Here is a 22,189-nt window from a genome sequence, read left to right on the forward strand (position 1 = left end):
AAGAGATCCTAATCCTTTTGTTTGTCAACGGGAAATTTACGGACACATTAGCCTATTCTCATGCCATTACATGCAGCATTTTGGTCTATTTCTGCACGAGATGAAAACACGTTTTAATAATTTCTTGGGTCAGAAAGAGTCGGAGTTTGCGATATGTGCCCCCCTGTGCGTTCTCTGCGCACTTCAGTAAGCACGAAGTACGCGGGTTAATGTGTTTTAAATGCCGATAGAAACAAGAGCAAGGGCCAAACGTCTAGCTGAGTCGATCGGTTTATACTTATACTTATGACTTGACTCTGATAAAGGAAACGTTTACATGACCACATGCATTGTCAAGTTTATTCAACATAATCAGGTTAAGAACGTCGTCGCATGTAAACGCGCTCTATCTCTGAAAGTGAAAGTAAAAACGGACTGCTTTCGGCATCTGCATTAACGCCCCGCGTTCCCTCAGAGACGACGATGATAACGGTAACTATAATACTATTTTAGTGATATTATTATTAATACTATTTAGTAATTGTATTTTTAGTGTTAGTGTCATTAAACGTTTTGTTAATGTGTTACAGAAACAAATACTGACGAACAACGATGCCGTTTTCATCTTGGATCTGTAGGAAATTTAATTTTGCGTCTGTTAAAACGAGCACACTTGATAATTTGTGAATGGATCACCTTGCGATTGAATTTTGATGTGGGATGTTTTTTAGTCTGTTTTAAAAACATTCTCTTAGAGGAGTCCTCATTAGTGCGTGTGTTGTTGCAATTGTTATGAGGTGATGTCGTTGTAAATTTAGGCAAGGCAAATTAATTGTAGTTCCTAATATTCATTTAATAACAATACTAGCTGTATAATAATAATAATAGGCCTAATAATAATAATTTAATACATTATGGTAAAACGAGCCAATTATCGTATTGATATCGTCAAAGGCATCTGCCATCGGCGATATGTCAGACTATCGTCGATACACGATACTATCGTCTATCGGCACAACCCTATTTCCATGTACTTTCCTTATATACACTTACTGTAAAGCTTCTATTAAAACAATAGAATGTAAGCCAGAGGAGAACTGGCCCCAACTGAGCCTGGGTTCTCCCAAGGTTTTTTTCTCCATCCAATCTGATGGAGTTTTGGTTCCTTGCCACTGTCGCCTTTTGGCTTGCTTAGTCGGGGATATTTGGTAATAAAATATGCAAACAACATGCAGTGAATATAAATTCTTTTATATAGTTAATACTGTGTGACGTGTGTTTGACCATGTGATGAGTGTGTTTTTCTTGTGAAAACAGTTTCAAGTTAATAAAGTGTGCAAACAAAATACAGTGTGTCCTCACTGTGTCTGCTGTTCTAAAATGTCTGTATTTAACTCAAATCTCAAGCTTTCTTTCTGCTTTTTGCAGCAAATTAATCAGTGAGTACTGCACTTATTATTGCTAACACTAATTATGCTGTTTTTTGGTCAGAGAGGGTAAGAGACCGGCTCAAACTGTGCTGTCAATGTCATCTTCCGCCTGTAATTTCACACCAAAATGTCTTTTATTCAGCCAATTCATGAGATGGTGCCATGTGTTTTGCTTCAAAATAAAGCTGAGTATGTGTCCTTTCATAATCCAACACTTATCTGGCTTTATCATGTTCATAGAGGGAATGAGACCTCATCAGGTTAGCTGACCTCTTTGCCGTGGTGAAAATCTGGGAGCAGTTTCCCAGTTCCCTATCGAGGGAACTCAACACTGCATCGATAAAATCGACTCTTTGGGGACGCTCCCTAAGCGTGCGCCTCTGAAGTATGAATGAAACTAATCCAATCCTGATTGGTGTTGCGTCGTGACGTAACATGTGACGGCATACCCGGAAGTATAAAAGTGACGCTGTCACAACACACACTAGCTTTCGCTCTTCAGCAAGCGCTCTATGTCGAAAACTGTTTGTCTTATTTGGTGTTGTCTGTCATTATTATCTAGAGAAGAAAAATGGCCAGTGAACAATTCAAGAGGTGTGTGCATCCCTGCCCTTGTAACATCACGGGTGGGGACGCACACTCTCTTTGTGTGAGTTGTTTGGAAGTGCAGCACGCACGGGCAGCTCTCGAGGGGGCTGCTTGTGAACAGTGTGAGGCTATGCCTATGAGAGTGCTGCGCTCCCGGCTGGCGTGCTTTGAGGAGCACGGTCAGGCTCGCGTTCCCCAGGGTTCCGGTCCCACATTTGTCGAGGCAATGCGGCGATTGAAATCCTGGGGTTCGCAGCGGGATCTGGCAGAGGAGAGTGAGAATGCTGAGGCATTTTCTCGCTCTCCATCGGCTGATCCCTCTGCGGTTTCTCCTGCCCGCGATCAGGTCCCGATGCTTGAGCTGTCTGCTTCTGAGGAAGTGGACGTGCTCAGCATTGATGCGGACGACTGTGATCTCAGCGCGCCATCACGTGGCCTGAATTATGAGGAGCTGGTGGAGGTTGTGACTCGCGCTGTGGCCAGACTAAACATCAGCTGGCCACAACATGAGCAGAAAACTCAAGTCACGAGTAAACTGGACGAGCGTTACCTGCAGCGCAGGTCACAGCCTCACCGCCGGGGTCTGCCGTTTTCCCCCGATCTCCATAAAGAGATCACGAGATCGTGGGAAAGACCGCATTCGTCCCGTGTTTCGAGTCCCAGTGTAATAGATTACAGCAATGTTTTGGGGGCTCGAGACATGGGATATGGGAAGATGCCGAAAGTGGAAGAGGCTTTAGCGAGCTATCTCTCTCCCGAATCGGCGTCTTCCCTAAAGACCCCGGTGTTGCCTAGTAAGCCCTGCAGGGAAACATCTGCATTAGTGGGCAGGGCTTACATGGCGGGCTGGTTCATGTCTGCACTGGATGGCGATTTTGCAGGCATACCAGGCCGACCTCCTGAAGGATTTGGATGAGGGGCAGGGGCCTACTCCTGAGGATATTTCAGAGCTGAGGAAAGCAGCAGATTTGTCTCTCCGGGCCACTAGGGAAACAGCCCGCGCTATTGGCCGCTCTATGGCTGCCATGGTGGCCACGGAGAGGCATCTGTGGCTGAACTTATCAGGAATTAAGGAGAAAGATAGGTCCTTCCTGCTGGATGCGCCGCTTTCGGCTTCTGGCCTTTTCGGCGACGCCGTTAACTCGGTTGTCGACAGGTTTCAGGAGTCGAGGAAACAATCTGCGGCATTCCAGCAGTACCTCCCCCGGAAAGCTAAAGCCAAATCTAGTAGGGTGGGGCAATGCGAACAGCCCCAGCCATCAGCCAGCTCCTCCCACAGGGCAGACCAGAAGGAGAGCGTTTCCTCCAGAGCCCCCCCTCCGGGGACTTGGCAACAGAGGAAACGCTCTCAAAAACCGAAGTCCTCCGGCCAGAGGGGCGACCTGAGGGATGTCATTCAGGCTAGGAGGGCTTCGGGAAAGAAGTCCTAGCCACGGCGGGACTTCAGAGGGCTGCCCCCTCCGCAGTGAGACAACCGAGGTTGTTCTCACAGCGGGGCCCTCAGGAAAAAGATGCATGCCCGCCGCTAGCAGCGTTTCGGGCTGCATCAATTTCCAGCGAAAAAACAACTGCAAAACAAAATCGGTTATGGTCGCAGGGTCCGAATCGGCTGCAGCCTGCCAATATTCAGCTTCAGGTAGTCGAAAGAGGAACTCTGAAGACACCAGAGGCCAGCCTCGAGAGGCTGGTACCCTTAGTGGATTTTATAGAGGGGTGGTATCATCTTCCCAACATATCTGCATGGGTCCTCCAGACAATGCGAGCTGGGTACAGACTGCAGTTCGCGCACCGCCCCCCCAAGTTTTCTGGGGTGGTGCACACTACGGTGGTCCCAGAGCAGGCTCAGGTGCTGGAACGAGAAGTACAGACTCTGCTGTTGAAAGGAGCCATAGAACGTGTTCTTTCGGTAGACAGGGAGTCCGGGTTTTACAGCCGGTACTTTATAGTTCCAAAAAAGGATGGGGGGTTAAGGCCAATTTTGGATCTCAGGGTGTTGAACCGGTCTCTGAGGAGGTTCAAGTTCAAAATGTTAACCATCCCAACAATCGTGAGTCAGATCAGGTCCGAGGACTGGTTTGTCACGATAGATCTGAAAGACGCCTATTTTCACATCTCCATCCTTTCATGTCACAGGAGATATCTGAGGTTTGCTTTCGGGGGCGAAGCGTACCAATATCGGGTTCTTCCGTTCGGCCTAGCACTCTCTCCCCGCACATTTACCAAGTGTATGGACGTAGCCCTTGCTCCACTGAGACTTCAAGGGATTCGGATATTGAATTATCTCGACGACTGGCTTATCCTGGCTCAGTCTCGGGAGATGGCAGCTCGGCATCGAGATGTCGTTCTTGGCCATATTCAAAAATTGGGGTTAAGACTCAATTTGAAGAAGAGTGTGCTAGAACCATCCCAGACTACGACTTTTTTGGGAGTCGTGTGGAACTCGACTACAATGCAGGCACGAATGTCTACCGCACGTATCGAGTCAATTCTGGCGATGGTATCCAGGGTGAAGCTGGGCCAGGCCATCACTGTGAAACACTTTCAAAGGATGCTGGGCCTCATGGCAGCGGCATCCAACATTATTCCTCTGGGCCTCCTTCACATGAGGCCCCTCCAGTGGTGGTTAAAAGCCAAGGGCTTCTCCCCCAAAGGGAATCCGTTTCGCATGATCAGAGTAACGCGCAGGTGCCTTCATTCTCTGCAAATATGGAAGAAACCTTGGTTCCTATCCCAAGGGCCAGTGTTGGGGGTGTCATGTCGCCGGGAAACCGTTTCGACAGACGCCTCCCTTACTGGCTGGGGCGCGGTCATGGACGACCGTTTGCCAGGGGTCTGTGGCAGGACCATCATCGCTCTTGGTATATAAATTGCCTGGAGATGATGGCTGTGTTCAGGGCTTTGAGGAGCTTGCTCCCAGACATCAAGGGTCGCCACGTCTTAATACGGACAGACAATACGTCAGTGGTGGCCTATCTGAACCGACAAGGGGGACTCAGATCGTGCCCTCTGTGCAAACTGGCGCATCAGATTATCCTTTGGTCCCAGGGGAAAATACTGTCAATAAGGCCGATGTATATTTCGGGGGTTCAGAATCAGGGAGCAGACATCCTGTCGAGGCAGGGGCTGAGGCCCGGGGAATGGAGACTTCGTCCGGAGGTGGTGAAGTCGATATGGGAGAGGTTCGGACCAATGGAAGTGGATTTGTTTGCGTCTCTAGAGATGTCCCACTGTCCACTTTGGTTCTCCCTCTCACATCCAGCCCCACTGGGGTTGGATGCCATGGTGCAGGCTTGGCCGAGGCTTCGCCTGTACGCATTTCCCCCGATTGCTCTGATCCCGGGAGTCCTGGAGAGGGTCCGTCAGGAGGGCATCAGTCTATTTCTGGTTGCCCCGAGATGGCCGACACGAGTATGGTTCTCGGACATAATATCACTCCTCATAGCTCCGCCGTGGCAGATTCCTCTGAGGAGGGATCTGTTGACTCAGACGGAGGGCACAATCTTCCACCTGCGCCCAGAGCTGTGGAAGCTGTGGGTCTGGCCTCTGAGGGGGTTCAGTACCTGAATGCTGGCTTATCAGCTGGGGTGGTTGAAACCATACTTAGCTCTAGGGCTCCATCTACCAGGAGATTATATGGCCTCAAGTGGAATGTGTTTCTCACTTGGTGTAGAGAACGGAGGTTGGATCCAGTAAACTGCCCAGTGGCTTCAGTTCTGGAGTTCCTTCAGGATCGTTTCTCTGCGGGTCTCTCCTCGTCCACTCTTAAGGTGTACGTGGCTGCCGTTTCGGCTTTCCACGCGCCAGTAGAGGGTGGACCTCTGGGGAGGCACCAGTTGGTCATCCGGTTTCTCCGTGGTGCTTGGAGGATGAGGCCGGCGACCAGGTCCAGGGTCCCTGCCTGGGACCTGGCCATAGTTCTGGAAGGGTTATCCCTGGCTCCCTTCGAACCTTTAGAGTCGGCTTCGCCTAAGGACTTAACACTAAAAATGGTCTTTCTTTTAGTGATTACTTCTCTTAAGAGGGTGGGAGATCTCCAGGCCCTGGCGGTAATGCCAGCTTGCTTGGAGTTTGCCCCTGGCAAAGTAAAGGCCTTTTTGCACCCGAGTCCAGGCTACGTGCCTAAAGTTCCTTCGAATACGGCTCGCTCTATAGTCCTTCAGGCATTCCATCCTCCACCTCATGTGTCGGCGGAAGAAGAGAGGCTTCACTTGCTCCGCCCCGTCAGAGCTTTGAGTATATACCTGGAAAGGTCCGCCTCTTGGAGAAGATCGGACCAGTTGTTAGTATGCTTTGGGTCACCTAAGAGGGGGCTCCCTGCAACTAAACAGACTATAAGTAACTGGATTGTCCAGGCTATTACTGAAGCCTACAAGGTGTGCGGTGTTCCTTCACCTTTGGTCTTAAGGGCTCACTCGACTAGAGGCATGGCTTCCTCTAGGGCCCTTCTGTCGGGAGTACCTATACAGGAGATTTGTGAGGCAGCCGGCTGGGCTACCCCACATATACGTTCATCAGGTTTTATAGTCTCAACCTTCCCAGTACGCCCGGTGCACACGTACTCGGCCCTTGCTGAGTGCCTAATCAGTTTCACTCTGGGGCGGGTCTGTTCGGTGCGTGGCCTAGTGGGTACTCGTTCCCCAAAGAGTCGATTTTATCGACGCAGTGTTGAGTTCCCTCAATAGGGAACGTCTCGGGTTATGACTATAACCCTTGTTCCCTGAGAAGGGAACGAGACACTGCGTCGTGTTGCCACGCCCCTTTTTAGACCCTTGAGCGTCTTGCTTCATCGCGAGGCTAGTGTGTGTTGTGACAGCGTCACTTTTATACTTCCGGGTATGCCGTCACATGTTACGTCACGACGCAACACCAATCAGGATTGGATTAGTTTCATTCATACTTCAGAGGCGCACGCTTAGGGAGCGTCCCCAAAGAGTCGATTTTATCGACGCAGTGTCTCGTTCCCTTCTCAGGGAACAAGGGTTATAGTCATAACCCGAGACGTTTTCAACTTTGAATATTTTATTAAAATGAATGCATCTCAGTCAGTGTTTATGCTACAGACATGTTTTACACATCTATTGAAAGCTTGAGACCTGCACTTTAATGTGTTTGCATTCATTTTTCTGTACCTTTTTCAGGGAGATGATATAGAAGGCTAGGATGATTTTACAGTGCAAAATACCTCATCAAATTGTCCTACCAGTATGAAATAAACAGGTAGGATGATTTTACGGTGCAAAATACCTCATCAGATTGTCCTGGAAAAATAAACAGACAGGATGATAGACAGGCAGAAAACAAGTAAAACAATAAGTTATTAATATAAATATGGACTAAGACTGTTAGCATTGCAAATGATAAAGGCACATACACTCAATCTAAACTACACACTTTTTGCACTTAAACACATTAAGGCTACTGAAGTTGCAACATTTAAAATGTGCCCATCTATTGCAGCTCTCACACTGATACCTGAAAATAAAAGAGATGAATATATATATATAAATTAGTACATTTAAAACAATATAGAATCTGAAAATATGAAAAGAAAAATTACCTTTTCATTTAAATAACAAAATTCTACAAAAAAAACAAACAAACATGGCACATAAAGTTAAACTATTGTTTTTTGGGTGTGTGTATTATAAGTTGTATACCATTTCAATCATGCTTTCGTTGGGGTCGTCTTCCAGCATGCTGCAAAGCACACAGTACTCCTCTGCATTACCTATACATTTGTTAAAGGAACACTCCGACTTTTTGGGACTTTAGCCTATTCACCTTACCCCCCAGAGTTAGATAAGTCCATACATACCTTTTTCATCTCCGTGCGTGCTATAAGTCTGTTTGACGCACCCACCGCTAGCCTAGCTTAGCACAAAGACTGGATGTGAATGGTTGCAGCTTTCATACTAATCCAAATGAGTGACAAAATAACGCAAACGTTTTCCTATTTACATGTTGTGGTTTGTATAGTCACAGAGTGTGCAAATATCAAGGCCATATGAGACACAGACATCTTTTGACCGTATAATATTTTCTGAAGGCGAAGTACTGCTACTTGGGCAGAGTGATAACAATCACCTGAGACGCACCGTGACGAGGAGCAGAGAGTTCGCTTCGCTCAGCGTTGGAATAAAGAGTCAGCAATTACTAACGTTAGATAGAAAAGCATAGTTTATCATGGGTGTTTGCTTTATTGTATGAGCTGTGACAATTAACAGGGGAGACCAGGTAATACAGTACCATTTTTCATTGATTTCCAACCAAAAACGCACCCAGATTTATAAATATCACATGAATAATCAATAATCAATATATTTTAAATGCAATTTAACCAAATGAACCAAATGTATTCAACAGTAGCCTATATAATATACAGTATTGCATTACTATAGGATAGAATAAGGGGAAAGTAATAGCACAAATTGTTTTTGCACAATGAACTCACAGCCTATCGTACCCTTTTGCACGCTCAAGTTCGTTATTTCCATGGTTATTTCAAATTTAGGTTACTAGGCGCGCCGCGCGCAGGGTGCAAGTTCAACGCGGTAAACGCGCTCGTTTTTTTTCCCCAAGCGCGTCCGCACCGCATCAAGATAAAAACATATTGAAACCCTAATCATATAATAGTCGTCCTCATTGAAATGTACCGAGCAAACATAATGTCCCTTGATAATCTTAGGTGTGTTTGGATAAATATCCAGAGTAAGTTAGCCATTTCTTCATCCAGTCAGCGTTTTTAGTTGGAATTCTGTGAAACATGGTTACCTCCCCTGTTTACAGTCGCAGCTATTTACAATAGAGCGAAAACCCATGACTCTAAACTACGCTTTTACTATTTATAAATTGCTGACTCTATTACCCAAACACCGAGCGAACTCTCCGCTCCTCACCACGGCGTGTCTCCGGTGATGCGGTTATTACGCCGTCAAAGTAGCAGTGCTTCGCCTTCAGAGAATAGTTCCCAGGTTTTATACGGTTAAAAGATGTCTGTGTCTCATTTGACTTTGTTATTTGTACATTATGTGACTAGACAAATCACAACATGTAAATAGGAAAACGTTTGCGTTATTTTGCCACTCATTTGGATCAGTATGAAAGCTGCAACCAGTCACATCGAGTCTTTGTGCTAAGCTAGGCTAGCGGTGGGTGCGTCAAACAGACTTATAGCACGCACGGAGATGAAAAAGGTATGTATGGACTTATCTAACTCTGGGGGGTAAGGTGAATAGGCTAAAGTCCCAAAAAGTCGGAGTGTTCCTTTAACATTAAAAAAAGATACATATGAATTCATTGGACAATCATATATATCATAGTGTACTAAATGTGAACATAAACGCCATGAAAAAATTCTCAGACCTGTTCTGAAATTACATTAAATCAAATCATTCTTGCAATACTTTTTGCATCCTTCAAGTTATTTTCTACTCGGAAAAATGTATTTAATCAAGTAAGAATATCCAAATATACAGAGGGGATAGAAAAGAAAATTATAGAGTGAAGATAGCATCTACAGAGGTGTACTACATGACACACTGTACATTACAATACATACATCACTACGGTATTACAGAATTAAAACAGTACTCACCTCGACATCCAAGAAGTGTGCAGGCTACTTTCATGCGTGCTGAGCTGACCGCTTCAGGCGTAGTCTGAACAATGCTGATTGTTCCTGTCAGCAGGTATTGTTCAGCAAACTGAAACAATAATTGACAGATGACTTCATTAAATTCATTATAACACATCCAGATCTGAAGCCACTCTTGAAAATATATGAACACATACATTCAATACCAATACTCCACAACTGCTGGAATCCATCTGCAGGTCGTGCTTCAGGGTCCGTAATTGCCACTGGGCTGTTTGCTCATCACACCTTGTTTTTAAAAAGTTCCTAAATGTCGTTGAGACATTTGTACTGTTTAGAATCAAATAGCATTAAAAAATTAAAATAAAAAAAGATGAAACAGAGTTCTGACAAGGTTACCTCCAGTTCCGCAGAATTCTATGTTCATAAGAACGTTCATTTCCCATTGGGTCAATCACAAGGAGTGTTTTTTCAGGCATGTTGATAATCTGGAATATAATGTCATATAATCATAAATAAGGTTTTAAAATATTTTTAGATCACTACTAACAACTACAGGAAGCTGCTTAAATAAACCTTTAAATTATTGACCTAAAGCATTAAAGAATGTCTGCAGATTATGGAGAAAGTGTCAACACAGTGATTTAGTTATTTGCAGGTGAATTTAACACATAAGAATATAAGTGAATGGTAGCAATATACTGAGGGAAAATTCCAAACGGAAGTGAGCATCCCTATGCCCTACTCCCTTCAAAGGGCAGAGCCCTTGAAGTGGGGACTTTGGAGTGAGCAGTGCACTTGTGTGACATTATGTAGCCATTTGGAATGCACTTGGTGAAGAGAGCGATGAAAGACAATGTAATTTCCTCATTATCTTCACATGGGAATGTTCCCACTCTAATATATATATATATATATATATATATATATATATATATATATTGACAGGAGATACAGATAACAAAGGCTCTTTGCCTTGGCTTCGTCGTGTATAGCCTATTTGTGTGTTAGCCTACTTCTCTGCTCACAACTTTAAAACTTGCAGTGTATCATCTTTGACCATGCATTACCCAACACATTTCTTAAACTTATTTAAACATAACATGACAATCATTTGTGAAATATCACAAAATGAACAAAACAACTTTAATTGCTCTGTTGGTTAGTTAACTCGAACTCTCCCACCAGTATTCTGTTTGACAATAGCCCAAGATCACTAAAGAAGAAGAAGAAGAAGAAAAAACATTTTCTGTAATCTCACTTGCAATGTACTTTGAAAAATACACACGAACCACAAGAATCCAATGTGCTCCAACGTTCACAGGGCACAGCCAAATGTCCTCAATGGGAAACTTCATCTATGAAAAGTATTTAATAACAAGTTTGTGATGGTTCCAAAATACGCAAATATTATCTACTTTATTACTTTCTGGAAAGCTAAATTACCTTTCCTAGGCATCTGAACTGTCCAGCAAACAACGAACGTGCAACAACTGCACAAAGCTGGTGTATGTGGTTCTAAAAAAAAAAAAAAAACATTTTGTAAGTATATACAATTAAATTAGTGTTCCTAAATAAGTAGACATTCTATACAGTACATACCTGTTGTTTTTCAATGACCAGGTGCAGGTATGCATCAATGACCTAAATTAAGAAAAATTAACATGAATTTAAAAAAACTAAACTTTGTTGTTGTTTTTTTTTTTAGACAAAACTTTTTCAATCAGGAGACTCTTAAAATCATGTTCTTAAGTCATTTAGACAACCAGCTGATTGGAAAGAAAGGCCACCTATAGCATAAGAATAAATAACTTACTTCATCAGCAAGCCACTGGGTCCCTTGCAGTGAGTGAAAAGAAGAGTCATAGAGCTTATATGGCCCAACAACTGCTTCAACCTGACCAGTGACATTTGCAGCCCAGACCTTCATTACTGAAAAAGAAAGACAAAGTTAGTGTTGACAATAATTTTTTCTAATTAATCAAATTTACAGGGCCAACGAGCCAACATAAAATAAACTTGGCAAAATGAACGTGCCAAACATTCAAGGCCATAGGTTTGGTCTTTAAGTTGGAAGAGACAACAATACACCCCCTACCCCCACATCGGTAGTAGCCTATATAATATGCAAAATAATGTGATGGAGTTCACAGAAGTATTAGGAAGAACAATTCTGTCCTCCTAAAATGTATGCAAACCTACGCCCTTGCAAACAGTCATCATGTCAAAAGTGTACAGGACAGCTAGAGGAAGTGGATATAACTCAAAACAATTTATGGTATCTATATTAAATAAGAAAAAATTTAATATTTTGGTGGGTGCAGTTTTTCAGTGAGCTTTGATTTACAAATACTGTTTGACTTAGTTCATGCATTTTGAATTTTTTAGGCATATTTTTAGGGGTTGTTTTTTATGATTTATTGGTTATTATGTCCACTTCCTATAAATAACGGTGACCTGTGACCAACAGGTCAAAATGGCCACCATGATTTAAACACTGCAAGCAAGCAACCATAACAACAAGACCAAACTGGTCAGTTAGGCCAAACTGGCAACTAAGGATGAACTGAGATCTCTGTAAATATAAAACCTTGTTCCTCTGAGATTTGGTTTACATCTGATGGGAACTTTATTGCTGTCTCTTCATCTGTTGGGGTTACTTTTAGCTCATTGATGTACCCATTTGTTTGGTCAAGCATTTTAGGAGCAACTGGAATAACAGAAGGTCTTTGTAACGCTGAATCTTGGACCATCTCTGAATCATTTACCTTGGTCACAGAATGCGGAGTGCTGAGTGTAGGTGCAAAATGTCTTCTCAAAAGCGAATGAGAAAGAAAAATTTCTCAGATGCAGAAAACAAAGTTTTATTATCAGAAGTTCATTCAAAGCACCACATTTTATTTTCAAGCGTAGGCTACATAGTGGCGTATCAGGTCCTAAAGAAAAGGAAACTTGGCAGCATATTACAGATGCAGTTAATGGAGTTTCATCTGTTAATCGAACAGTCCCAGAAGTAAAAAGAAAAAACGTATGTAATTACTATAATATAATATTTTTTCAAAATGCTGTGTAAATATGTACCAGATTAAGGTGAATTAAAATGCAGCCTTAGTTATTAATGAGCAAAACTTTCGGATGTTAAACTCACTATTTACAAGTGGCTGGGAGCCGCTGTATATTTCTTTCGTACCAACTAACATTTGGAAAATACGAAAATTTGAATGAATCCGAAAATTTACGCCAGAAACACTTTACACACGATTTACACAAAAATTCGTTCTGCTCGTGTTTCATGCCTATAAATGATGGAACAGAGATGTCTTCCAACTTCAGCTGCTGTCTTGGTTTTAGAGAAGTAGTCTGTGGCTGTGAGGATGTATTTAAAGCCCTCTGCAGTTTCAGGTAATGGTCCAGTTAAATCAATGCCAACAAGCTCCCAAACAGCAGAAACCTATCAAGTCCACTAAATGTAAAGTAAGTTTAGTGTGTATAAAGTATGTTTAGAATATGTATACAGTATGTTACTGCACTTGTTTACCTTGATGCACTGTAAGGTCTGCACAGCAGTCAAAGGCTTTCCAACTTTTTGACATTGATCACATTCCAATACCTTTCAGAAATTGTATACATATATATATATATATATATATATATACACACACACACACACACACACACACATATATATATACGTATATATATATGTGTGTGTGTGTGTGTGTGTGTGTGTGTGTGTGTGTGTGTGTGTGTGTGTGTGAGTTGATATACATCTATAAATATAAACTAAAATAACTATATAAAATAAATAACACATACCAAATTTTCAATGTCAACTGACATGCCATGCCAGTAAAATCTGGCACAAATGGCAGCACGTGTTTTACCAATCCCCGTGTGTCCACCAATGGGCGAGGAATGGAATTCTTCAAAGAGCATCCTGGCTTCCTCTTTGGTCTTGATCACTCTTTTACTTCCATAAAAAAGCTCTCCATCTACATTAAAGAGAAAACATGACTATGACAGAAGTAAAAGGACATTTGGCATTGTTGGAAAAGAAAATCAAGATGGGAACAAATGAATAATAAAATAAACATAATTGAAATGTAAAGTAAAAATAACTACCCTTTAGGTTGAATTTAAGCGCATATCTTCTAATGTTCTGCCTTTTAGACTTATCATACCCTGATGGGTACGATCCCACTGACAGAAGATTATACAGTGCTTCCCACTTATCTTCCATAGCTGTCAAAAAATGCAAGAAAAAAAAAATCTAAAATAGATGAATAGATAGATTAGTGGGGGATAGATTAATCAAAATTTGTATGTGATTAACGTTAACTGTAATTACAAACATTACACATTTATTATATTTTATAATGTAATAATTTGATAGTTGATCTCCAAATGAATGCAAAAACAATAGTATTTCTTTTAAATATTTGTTTAATGGCATGTTTTTATGAAACCTGCCGCTGCTGAGAGAGACGCTGATCTCACACGCGTCTCACTCTTTACGATCATTTGATACTTTATTTAATTAAGACTGATCTTATGAGGACACTCGACAAAACGGACATTTTTGACATAATCGTGTGTGTGTTTATATTTTACACCAAACAATCAAATCAATTCCCCGCCAATTCATCAATTTAATGTGAGAGTAAACAGTTCTCATTACTGCTATATATCTTTGTATAGTAATAATTGACATAAATAGTGAAAAACTTACCTCAGATGAAGAAGATCTCGTGAAAGTAGTAAAATATTATGGGCGTGTTGTTCAGCGTGACAAAAATGACGTATTATTGATGTGCGCATGCGCAGTAAGCCTTGGTAGGACAATCTGACGGGTAGGATGGAATGTCAGAACACCGGGTCAGTCAGAGGCTGTTGAATGAGCCTTATGGTGCATTGCTTGAGGAAGCGGAGCAGTTTGAGAAAGACAAAGTACAGGATGCATTCAGGCTTAGTGCTGGTGCCCAGAGCATCGAAGGTCCCCTTATGTAACTCCTTGGTGTTGTCCTCTCTCCAGTGCTGAGGTTTCCGCAGTATTAGAGGGTCACAGTGACTGGGCAGCAGGAGTTGAATCGAGGGCAATCTCCTGGATCGCACAAGGCGCTCAGTTGCTTCAGACACTAAAGTTCGCATACAATTGTGCAGCGCACGAGTCCACTGGCTACGCTCCATTCTATTTAATGTTTGGTAGGATCCCGAAGCTACCCGTGGATGTGATGTTTAGCAATGTTGAGAGAGACTGTGACGTTGTTGATTACGATAAGTATGTGAAAAGGTTGCAAGACAATTTGAAAGAGGCTATGACCGTCGCTCAGGGGAACATTGATGCCAGTCAGCAGCGTCAGACCGAGTTGTACAACCGGAAGACGAAGGACTGTAACATTGAGTTGGGTGATCAAGTTCTCCTGGCCAACAAAGGTGAAAGTGGGAAGAGAAAATTAGCAGACAGGTGGGAGTCCACGCCCTATAGGGTAGTAGCGCTGAACCCCCAGTGCCACATTTATCGCATTCGTAACACCAAAACGGGCCAGGAGAAAACTGTTCATCGTAATTTGCTGTTGCAAGCCAACTTCTTGCCGCTCGAGTTGGGAGGTCCTGAATTACCTGGGGATAGTGGTGAATCTGTCCTTGGAAGCAGGAGTGCATCCTTGGATAATGTTAGTTCTGCATCTGAGATGTGTTCTGTGCCTGACCGAGTTGCCAGTTGGGTGGAAAGAACCACAATTTCTGAAGATCCTCAGCAGAGATTGTCCTGCAGATCTGATAGTGCTGGTTCATTGGATGTAGTCCCCGAGTCATTTCAGGAGCAATTGTCGTCAAAAGATGATTGTACCAAAGAAAACAGCAATGTAGTCATTCCAGATGATGGACTGAGTTGTGATTCTTGCAGTTCGCTTTCTGAGGCAGTTCTCCATGATGACCGTTGTGTTTCACCTGCTAGAGTTGTTGAGCCACTTCCTAGTCAAGGAGAAATGAGAGTTCGAACCAGAGTGGGTAGGATGGTGAGACCTGTCAACAGATTGATAGAGAATATGGCTCAAAAATATCGGTCCCACAACTGTGGGGCTACCTGCTTTGCTGACTGGTCACGACATGGAAAGGCATGTGCCATACAAGGAAAAATGATCAGTTGGTGGGGTTGTAAGATCTTTATTGAAATGAGAATGTATTGTATTAAACCATTACATTGTACTACAATATTGTTTTTCTTTAAGTTTTAAGGTTAAGTCTCTGTGAGTCAGTGCATTTCAGCACATTTGTTGTTCCAGATCCAAGATGAAGTTGAGATGAATGGTGTTTAAGGCACCTTTTGTGGGTGATTGCAGTGGGCCTGATCAACCTGATGTACACACCTTCCCTGCGAGTGGGAAACATTTTGTTGCACCATGTTCTGGATAACAGTTGTTCTAAATAGCTCCAGTGTATACGATCCCTGTATAAGACAAAACTTGTGAAGTTCAGGATGGAGAATGTAACTGGTGAAAATTAACCTTTGACTTGTGTTTTTTTGTGTGTAGTAGTACGAGTTTATGAAGTTCATCATGGTGCTAACTGATTAGTATCTTATGCTTAGTGTTTACACGAGAAAGAGAAGCTAAAGCCCTGTTGATCCACTGATGATCTTACATGTATGTTGTTTAATTAGTTCTGTTTTGTGAAAGAAAAGAGATCTGGTTGACTATTAATAAATATGTACTGTATTTAGAGTGTTATAGGGGAATCGAATCAGATTCATAGATTTGTGCGTGGAGCATGTAGTGCGGCCTGCACATGGTATGCTGTTAAATGTGCATTGAGCTTTTCTTTTTGATTTATGTTATTATAATTATATTATAATATATTGGTTGTTAATCATAGCATGTTATTTTATAAAAATATCTGAATTAATGCATATAAATATATGAATTAATGCATATGGTCATGTAATTTAGTATAAAATTGATGTACTATACACTATTGTAGTAGCCTGGATGCCAGCCCGAACTCACACAAAATTTTTTGGACGGGAAGTTCGGTCTGGACTCGATCCATTGAGGAATAATTATGATTGGTTCAGAAATCATCGGGCCAATCAGATTGCCAGGGCGGGCTTTATACGATGATTGACAGATGATCTTCAGTAACGTAATCCTCATGTCATCAAAGTGCGCTTGTCGAAGATGACTGCAGCTGGAGAATTGAGATGTATAGATTCCGCTGTCGCGTCTTTTGTAAAAAAAAAATCGACAGCGCATTCATTTTAATAGACAAACAGAGAACTGCAATCAAGGCATTTGTCGATCGGAAAGATATTTTTGGCGTCCTTCCTACATGATTGGGGAAAAGTGTAACTTATCAGCTGGCTCTGACGGTCGTTAAGAAGATGGGACGTAATGAAAAGCCTGTGGTCGTTGTGGTTTCTCCTTTGGTGGCACTCATGGAGAAGTAAAAGAAGTAACACTCTTTATTTAACTTCTAAAATAAATAAAGTTAGGCTACGTTCTGTATTTGAAAACTGCGCTATGCAAAGGAGTTGACTTATGCGTTGCTCTGATTGGTTGGTAGGTCTACCGACTATCCAATTGAGTGCAGAGGTTTTTTTTTGTCCTGGTTCAATTACGACACGCCTCATTATCAAAGCCCAACGGAGGAGTTTCAGACTCATATTCTTTCTTGAATATGAGTATGACGAAGTCAGGCTACTATTGTAGTGTATTAATAAGAGTATCAATGTGATGTATCACAAGGAAGATAATGAATGTATAAGATTTATTATTTTGTTTACATGTTTTATTTATTTATTTATTTTTAAAGAACTGTAATAGTCTCAGTCTACCTGTGCGCGAGGCTCGTGAGCGCACGCAATGTTGCTTCTCTACGTGAATATTACTGTGTTTACACGAGAGAAGCTAAAGCCCCGTTGATCCACTGATGATCTCTCTGTTTACAGATTAAAAGAAAAAACATTGGATCTCATCGCTGAGTAGTCGTGTGGTCATTTGTGTTGGAGAGTCCGTCCGTTCCAGACATGCTATATATATATATATATATATATATCAAATTGAAACATGGCCAAACAGGACTCTTGAAGAGCAACTTCTACACCTGCCTGTATGTATTATAGTCAGTTCTGTTTAATATGAAACCCAGCCAAAGTTTCTAAATTTCAATGATGATCGATATTATTTATTTTCAAGATGGATGAAAACATCGACTGGTTTATCTTCCCAACATGGATACCAGGACATTGGATGGTTTGTGTAAGTCATTCTAAATCTGTAGTGTATACCTGGGATAACTTATGTCTGCATAATTTTTAAATACTATTTGATACTATATTGTGACATATCAACAGATTATGAAGCCTGGAGAGCATGACATTTTTTCCTTGATCCTCTGCACGGCAAAACATTCAATAATGTAGAATAAATGCTCATCTACAGGTTTTGTAGTGCACTATTCGGAGTGTGGTCATTCTTAACCACATTTGAATAAAATTGTGGTCGTTCTAAACCACATTTGAATAAAATTGTGGCCATTAACATTAAAGGTTTTTATGTGACTTGTTCATCTGACTTGGGATCTAATTATGTTTACAGATCACTTTTTTCTGTAAAGGGTCAATAAAATGATCATATAATACTCATGCTGAGTTCTGGTTGTGCCTCACATTTCAGTTCTCTTGTGTTGTTTTGTTTGATGCACTGCAGTAACTGTTTTGTCTTTGTCATCGCAGAAATATTGCACAAATCATGTCTCCTGGGCCTTGGCATGAATACTGTGTCAACGATATCACAGTACCAATGTTCATTTGAATAAATAACTTGTAAAAGCATTGGAAATTGATTTATTTTTTCAAGGTGGATTGACTCTGTGCATGGCAACGTTAACAGGGCCTTCTACGACAACATCAAAGCAACAGCTGTGGTGTCTTTGTCCTGATGGTAAGTTTATAAAGCTGAAGTGTTGCTTACTATGTGTTTATCCAGTATATGTATCTGACCAAACTTATTTGTAATGATTACCATTTCAGTATTCACTGAGCTTTGTGACAGCAGGGGCCTTTGATTTTACAGAAGTAAGTGAAATATACAATGGAAACCCCCATATCATTAAAAGTAAACTTACAGATTATTTATTTTTAACTTAGCCTGACATGCCTTGCATCAGGAGGTGGTGGTGTCTGCTGCTTTTGGAGAATTTCCCCTTGAGGTTTGTTTTTCTTCATTTTTTTTAATCCACATTTTGAACTTGCACTCTATTTTTTGCTGTTCTGTCACAGTATACGTACTGTTCATTGAAGTTCCAACTACCCAATGCTTAAATTTAGCAGTTTAAAAATTGTTTTATTGAAGTTTCAATTACCAAATGCTTACATTTAGCAGTTTAAAAAGTGTTTTTAACTATAGATTGCTAATAAATTCATTACATGTATCAATCTAAACAAAAGGATTTCAATTATGGTCCTGGGAGATGTCATTAAGAACAAACTGTTCATGAGACTTAAAATTTTAAACATTTGAAGGTCAGACGCTGAAAGAAAGCAAATCCGGAAAAAGAGGAGAGTAGAGAGAGCAGGTATTGGTTCCCACTTTAAATCTTGAACTGTAAATAACAGGGATTTGAAATGATGCTACTCTTGTTCATACCCTCCAATTTAGAGGTGATTGAAACCCCCCTGCCTGCTGATTCTTTGACCAAGGTAAGGGCAGTATAAACTCCTCTCAAATTTATCAGTTACCCATTTCAATAAGTTGTATGTAAAGTTAAATTTTGGACTGATTGTTGGCTACTTGACATCCTGTGGCGGATCCTGATGGGAGTCATCACAGACGACGGTGATGTGGCTTTCTGGAGACTTTCACTGACATGTAAGGTTTTCAGAGAAATTGTCAGTGAGTCCAAATTCAGAGAGGAGGCCCACTTTGTATGGCTGGACAGTAAGTTCTTTAAACCTAAGTGGTGAGCACTGTAAAAGGTACTTGAGAAAGTCTGTCTATCTGCCTATGATAAACTTTTGCCTTCCAGACTTTCAGCTTGAAAACTACTTTGATCTTCAAACTGAAAAGCCTTTAAAGCTGTAACGGTCACCAGCTGGAGTGCCCTTGATACCCACCAGAAAGCACTCCAGATAAGACTATGTTTCACACAAACTACATTTCCCAGAACTCACTGCCCGGACTCATCATCACTGATCACATTCACCTGTACCTCATTCACTGATTGCATTCACCTGTGTCTCATCCTGTTAGTGTGTCTATATTTACCTTGTGTTCACGTTCAGTGTTTGCGAAGTCTTGTTGTACTGTTTGTCTGCATTTCTGAGCATTTTCTGTGTTTGTTTTCTGTTTTTTTTGACTTTTGGATTGTTCTTGGATTTTGATTATTGCTGCCTGCCCTGACCTCTGCCTGCTTCTTGGATTCCCATTGTGTATTCTCCATTGTCCTGTCTGCTGATTCTCGACCCTGCCTGTACGACTATTCTTATATTAAAGCTGCATTTGGATCTACATCTCCCAGTCTCGGAGCAGTTCATAACAGAAGACTTCGCCACACCGAGATCCAGCAGCCATGCCAACAAGAAGCCCAGACGTCCAGATCTTGCGTCTCCGTCAGGAGAATCGGTCCGTCGAGGACTATGTTTCTGAGTTCATTGAACTGGCCCATTTCGCCTCAATGAGCACAGAGTGTTTAATGATCTTTTTCCGAGGAGGACTCTCTGAACCACTCAGTTCACTCATGCCCTTACACAATCGTCACGGGACATTAGAGGACTATATTAACCAGGCCCTTTTGCTAAGCGGTTCCTTGTTTACTGTGGGCGTTGTAGAAAAGGAGCTCCATGAACCCGTGGTATCTACTCAACCAGAGCTTCACGTTATGCCAGAGCGTCCTGCTGAGCCTGCGCTCACCTTCCAGCCAGAGTCTCGTTCCGCCGAGACAGCCCAGCCAGAGTCTCGTCCCGCCGAGACAGCCCAGCCAGAGTCTCGTCCCGCCGAGACAGCCCAGCCAGAGTCTCGTCCCGCCGAGACAGCCCAGCCAGAGTCTCGTCCCGCCGAGACAGCCCAGCCAGAGTCTCGTCCCGCCGAGACAGCCCAGCCAGAGTCTCGTCCCGCCGAGACAGCCCAGCCAGAGTCTCGTCCCGCCGAGACAGCCCAGCCAGAGTCTCGTCCCGCCGAGACAGCCCAGCCAGAGTCTCGTCCCGCCGAGACAGCCCAGCCAGAGTCTCGTCCTGCCGAGACAGCCCAGCCAGAGTCTCGTTCTGCCGAGCCAGAGACGCTCCACGTCACTTCTGCCGAGCCAGAGTTCAATGTCAGCCCTGCCGAGTCTGAGCCTGTTCACGTCACTTCTGCCGAGCCAGAGACGCTCCACGTCACTTCTGCCGAGCCAGAGACGCTCCACGTCACTTCTGCCGAGCCAGAGACGCTCCACGTCACTTCTGCCGAGCCAGAGACGCTCCACGTCACTTCTGCCGAGCCAGAGACGCTCCACGTCACTTCTGCCGAGCCAGAGACGCTCCACGTCACTTCTGCCGAGCCAGAGATGCTTCACGTCATTTCTGCCAAGCCAGTGTCTAAAGACAAGATGGCCGCCTCCAAGCCAGTGTCTAAAGACAAGATGGCTGATTCAGAGACTGTTCAAATCACTTCTGCTGATCCAGATTCTGTTCACGTCACCGCCTTCGAGCCAGTGTCTCCGGACAAGATGGCCGCCTCCGAACCAGTGTCTCCGGACAAGATGGCCGCCTCCGAGCCAGTGTCTCCGGACAAGATGGCCGCCTCCGAGCCAGTGTCTCCGGACAAGATGGCCGCCTCCGAGCCAGTGTCTCCGGACAAGATGGCCGCCTCCGAGCCAGTGTCTCCGGACAAGATGGCCTCCTCCGAGCTAGTGTCTCCGGACAAGATGGCCTCCTCCGAGCTAGTGTCTCCAGACAAGATGGCCTCCTCCAAGCTAGTGTCTCCGGACAAGATGGCCGATCCAGTGTCTCCGGACAAGATGGCCGATCCAGTGTCTCCGGACAAGATGGCCGATCCAGTGTCTCCGGACAAGATGGCCGATCCAGTGTCTGCTCCCGATCCAGTGTTTGTTTCTGTGTCTGTATCTGTCCTTGTGACCATTTCTGTTGTAGTGTCTGTTCCTGAGCCGGTGTCTGGTCCCGAGGGGTCTTCGCCGCCCTGGCCGCCCGAGGGGTCTTCACCGCCCTGGCCGCCCGAAGGGTCTTCTCCGCCCTGGCCACCTGAAAGATCTGCTCTGCCCTGGCCGCCCGAGGGGTCTTCACCGCCCTGGCCGCCCGAGGGATCTTCACCGCCCTGGCCACCCGAAGGGTCTTCACCGCCCTGGCCACCCGACAGGTCTACTCCACCCTGGCCACCTGAGGGGTCTTCACCGCCCTGGCCACCTGAAGGGTCTTTTCCGCTCTGGCCGCCCGAGGGATCTTCACCGCCCTGGCCACCCGAAGGGTCTTCACCGCCCTGGCCACCCGACAGGTCTGCTCCACCCTGGCCACCTGAGGGGTCTTCACTGCCTTGGCCTCCCGCACAGCCAGCTCCGCCCTGGCCACCTCCACAGCCTGCTCCGACCTGGTCGCCTCCACAGCCAGCTC

At 43.6% G+C, this 22,189-nt stretch overlaps 1 protein-coding gene and 1 long non-coding RNA gene across 2 annotated transcripts in view; one reads left to right on the plus strand and one right to left on the minus strand.

Moving 5' to 3' along the window:
* The window catches only part of LOC148997565 (uncharacterized), a 197,829-nt gene extending 180,226 nt beyond the window's left edge, over positions 1-17,603 (plus strand). The window contains exon 4 of the long non-coding RNA XR_016146353.1: positions 17,537-17,603. This is a non-coding gene — a long non-coding RNA (uncharacterized LOC148997565). The remainder of the gene's footprint in view (positions 1-17,536) is intronic.
* LOC148997571 (sentrin-specific protease 1-like) lies at positions 7,347-12,290 on the minus strand. The gene is made up of 10 exons (XM_089132598.1): positions 12,182-12,290; positions 11,408-11,523; positions 11,194-11,235; positions 11,038-11,109; positions 10,884-10,949; positions 9,991-10,079; positions 9,789-9,897; positions 9,592-9,700; positions 7,653-7,725; positions 7,347-7,466 (listed from the first exon to the last, which is right to left on the minus strand). The coding sequence occupies exons 1-10, from the start codon at positions 12,288-12,290 to the stop codon at positions 7,376-7,378; spliced, it is 876 nt and encodes a 291-aa protein (XP_088988724.1). The 3' UTR covers positions 7,347-7,375.
* Positions 17,604-22,189: the final 4,586 nt, after the last annotated feature.

Source organism: Pimephales promelas, chromosome 2 (assembly GCF_988280905.1).
Source record: "Pimephales promelas chromosome 2, fPimPro1.hap1.1, whole genome shotgun sequence".
Classification (NCBI taxonomy): Eukaryota; Metazoa; Chordata; class Actinopteri; order Cypriniformes; family Leuciscidae; genus Pimephales; species Pimephales promelas.